The sequence below is a fragment of the Lolium perenne genome, chromosome 2 (assembly GCF_019359855.2).
Source record: "Lolium perenne isolate Kyuss_39 chromosome 2, Kyuss_2.0, whole genome shotgun sequence".
In the NCBI taxonomy this organism is placed as follows: domain Eukaryota; kingdom Viridiplantae; phylum Streptophyta; class Magnoliopsida; order Poales; family Poaceae; genus Lolium; species Lolium perenne.
In genome coordinates this window covers 148,739,700-148,742,102 of record NC_067245.2, presented here as the reverse complement: position 1 = coordinate 148,742,102, position 2,403 = coordinate 148,739,700, and the positions used below count along the sequence as shown (strand labels likewise).

The following is a 2,403-nucleotide window of genomic DNA, read 5'->3' as shown; positions in this document are numbered from 1 at the left end:
AATTCTGGCACCAAAAAGGGTGAGGAAAAGTAAACTATCATTCGTTCTTATTAGTTTTACAGACAATTGGGATCTTAGCCAAAAGTACAACCATAATTTTTGTAATAGCCAAAAGTACAACCATAAGTTTTGTAAAATCTTGAGATAAAACACATGTAGATGTTGAGTTGAAACTCACCCATATAATTTTTGGTCATATAATATGACCATTTGCTTTGTTTTCCAAAAACAAGGAAAATAAGAGAGCACATTTTACATTTCAAAACTTCTGATGTTTTGTTCAAAGTTTATAGGTAAGTTTTAGTACTTGGCTCTAGTGTGACGTCAATTTACGAAGTTTGGATACATTGCAGGAAAGGTGGGGACTTTGAGAACATACGCGATCGGGTCTGAAAATTGGCTCCACTTATTTTTTTTTATGTAGCTAACCTCGCTAACACAACCATGCATAGCATTGCTATCACAATAATAAGTAATCAAACACCCCAGTGTGGCACACATCATCCATGCAAAGCAAAATCTGAACACTGAAAAGGGGACCAATCCAACTGAAACATTATCGAAACATTACTTTATCGAAAAAAACTGAAACATTAAAATTCCAGCACAGGTTTCACATGTGAATTAAGGATAGGTACAGTTTCTCAGGTTTTATTCTTGCAATTTTTTGGTAGTGTAACATTATATATGCTCTCTCAACCATGTGATATATTGCAAGGACTGAAATTTCACATAAAAAGGTCAAAACTCAAAACAGGTAAGAGATACTACTTATCATGACAATAACTACAAGTCACTGTTTTACAAGTTATATGTCACCAGCGGTTCGTTCCAAGATCATGAGAAAAACAGAGGCCATAACGCACTCTCAGGCAGTCACATCACGGGTACCCAATTATTCATCATCTCCAAACAGCCAAATTAACACTGCAACAACAAATCTATCATCAGACCGACGGGAAAGAAACAAAGTCCTACCTAAAACTTGATCAAAGTCCAGCAAAAACACCACGCGAGCTATTGTAAAGCCAGTTTATATAGCTTTCTAAAAGTCTTAAATATTATCTATACGTCATCAACACCGCCGGAAGTGCAACACAGCAAATCGACCGACCAATCCTTCCATGGACGCAAGTGCACACCGGCGTTATCCACCGACCTATCCATGCCTGCCTGGCTGATCAGAAGCGCAGCTGCAGAGGAAGATGGGCGCGTCTCGCCGGAGCCGCCGCTGCCGTTCCACCTCATCGGCGGCGCCGTCCGGCGCGTGCCAGCCGCCTTTGGGCGGCGACATCCACCTCCTGATGTCGAGCCACTTGGTCAGCCATCCCCACCGCGAAGACCGGGAAGCGGATGGCGCTCTCCTCGTGTACGTCTTCCTTGTTCTGGACAGGTAGGACGGCGGCGGCGAGATGATTGGCGGGGGTGGCGCGTCGTAGTCGGTGGCGGCGGGGACGACGGTGCTCTTTGGGGTTCCGGGCTTGGTCTCCCAGACGAAGGGCACGGTGCCGGCGCCGACGCTGTAGTAGACCCTGAAGGAGGCGTTGGCGACGGTGCTGCTGGAGCTATCCCTCAACGACAGGATCCTGGAGCTCAGCAGCTTCCCGCCTTCAAGCTTACTCGAGCTCATCGCGGACAGAGTTTGCAGCCAAACTGTGTCTGTGTGTGAGAGAGCGCCAAAACACGTATGCAAATTGATGGGGGCTTGCGAGTGAGGGGATGTGTCATGTGTGTCTGTATATATTGGGTCTTTAGATGGATGTTGGTTTGGCTTGAGGCTGAAGAGTAGTACTCCTACGTGTGTCGGTGTGTGTTGTGGTTGGGGTTGGCAATTAATTAAGAGTTAGTTTAGGTGATAATGGCCATGATGAACTGTAAATCTGCGTAGTACTATCCTAGATTCCTAGATGTCCAAGAATGAAAGTGATGCAAAGCTGAAAGAAATGCGACCTAGTTCCTGAGCCGAGGCCTCTCGGCGGAATTAAGACCGTGGTGTGCGTAAACCCTAGGCACCCTAACGGATGCCCGTTGTTCTTCTATCCCTGTATTAGAGCATCTCTAGCAGTGCTCGTAAAACGCATGGATCCGCAAAATAACCGTAGATTGCCGGGGTTTTGCCGAAAAATGCCGACTCGGATGTTTTTTTGGTAAACCTCGTCTGCGCCTCCAAAACCTGCAGATACTCGGTTTCAAGGGGTACATATTAAGTTTACCGCACAATCTCCTAGCGAATGGTGGGAGGCACATTTTAGTTCCGCACCCTCTCTCTTGCGCCGCCGCCACCGTCGATCTAGTAGCCACCGCCACCCCTGCCCTTTCCACGCCGCCAATCAGTCGACATTGGGGTTTACTTACCTGATGACCATCAGTTCCAATCCCGTGCTGATCCAGTCTCGCTCCGCG

The 2,403-nt window shown here is 46.8% G+C and overlaps 1 protein-coding gene across 1 annotated transcript; it reads right to left on the bottom strand.

Annotated features, from left to right (window-relative positions):
* Nucleotides 1-748: 748 nt before the first annotated feature.
* LOC127322106 (uncharacterized) lies at nt 749-1,717 on the bottom strand. The gene has a single exon (XM_051351065.2). The coding sequence runs from the start codon at nt 1,628-1,630 to the stop codon at nt 1,160-1,162; it is 471 nt and encodes a 156-aa protein (XP_051207025.2). The 5' UTR covers nt 1,631-1,717; the 3' UTR covers nt 749-1,159.
* Between the last annotated feature and the right edge of the window lie 686 nt (nt 1,718-2,403).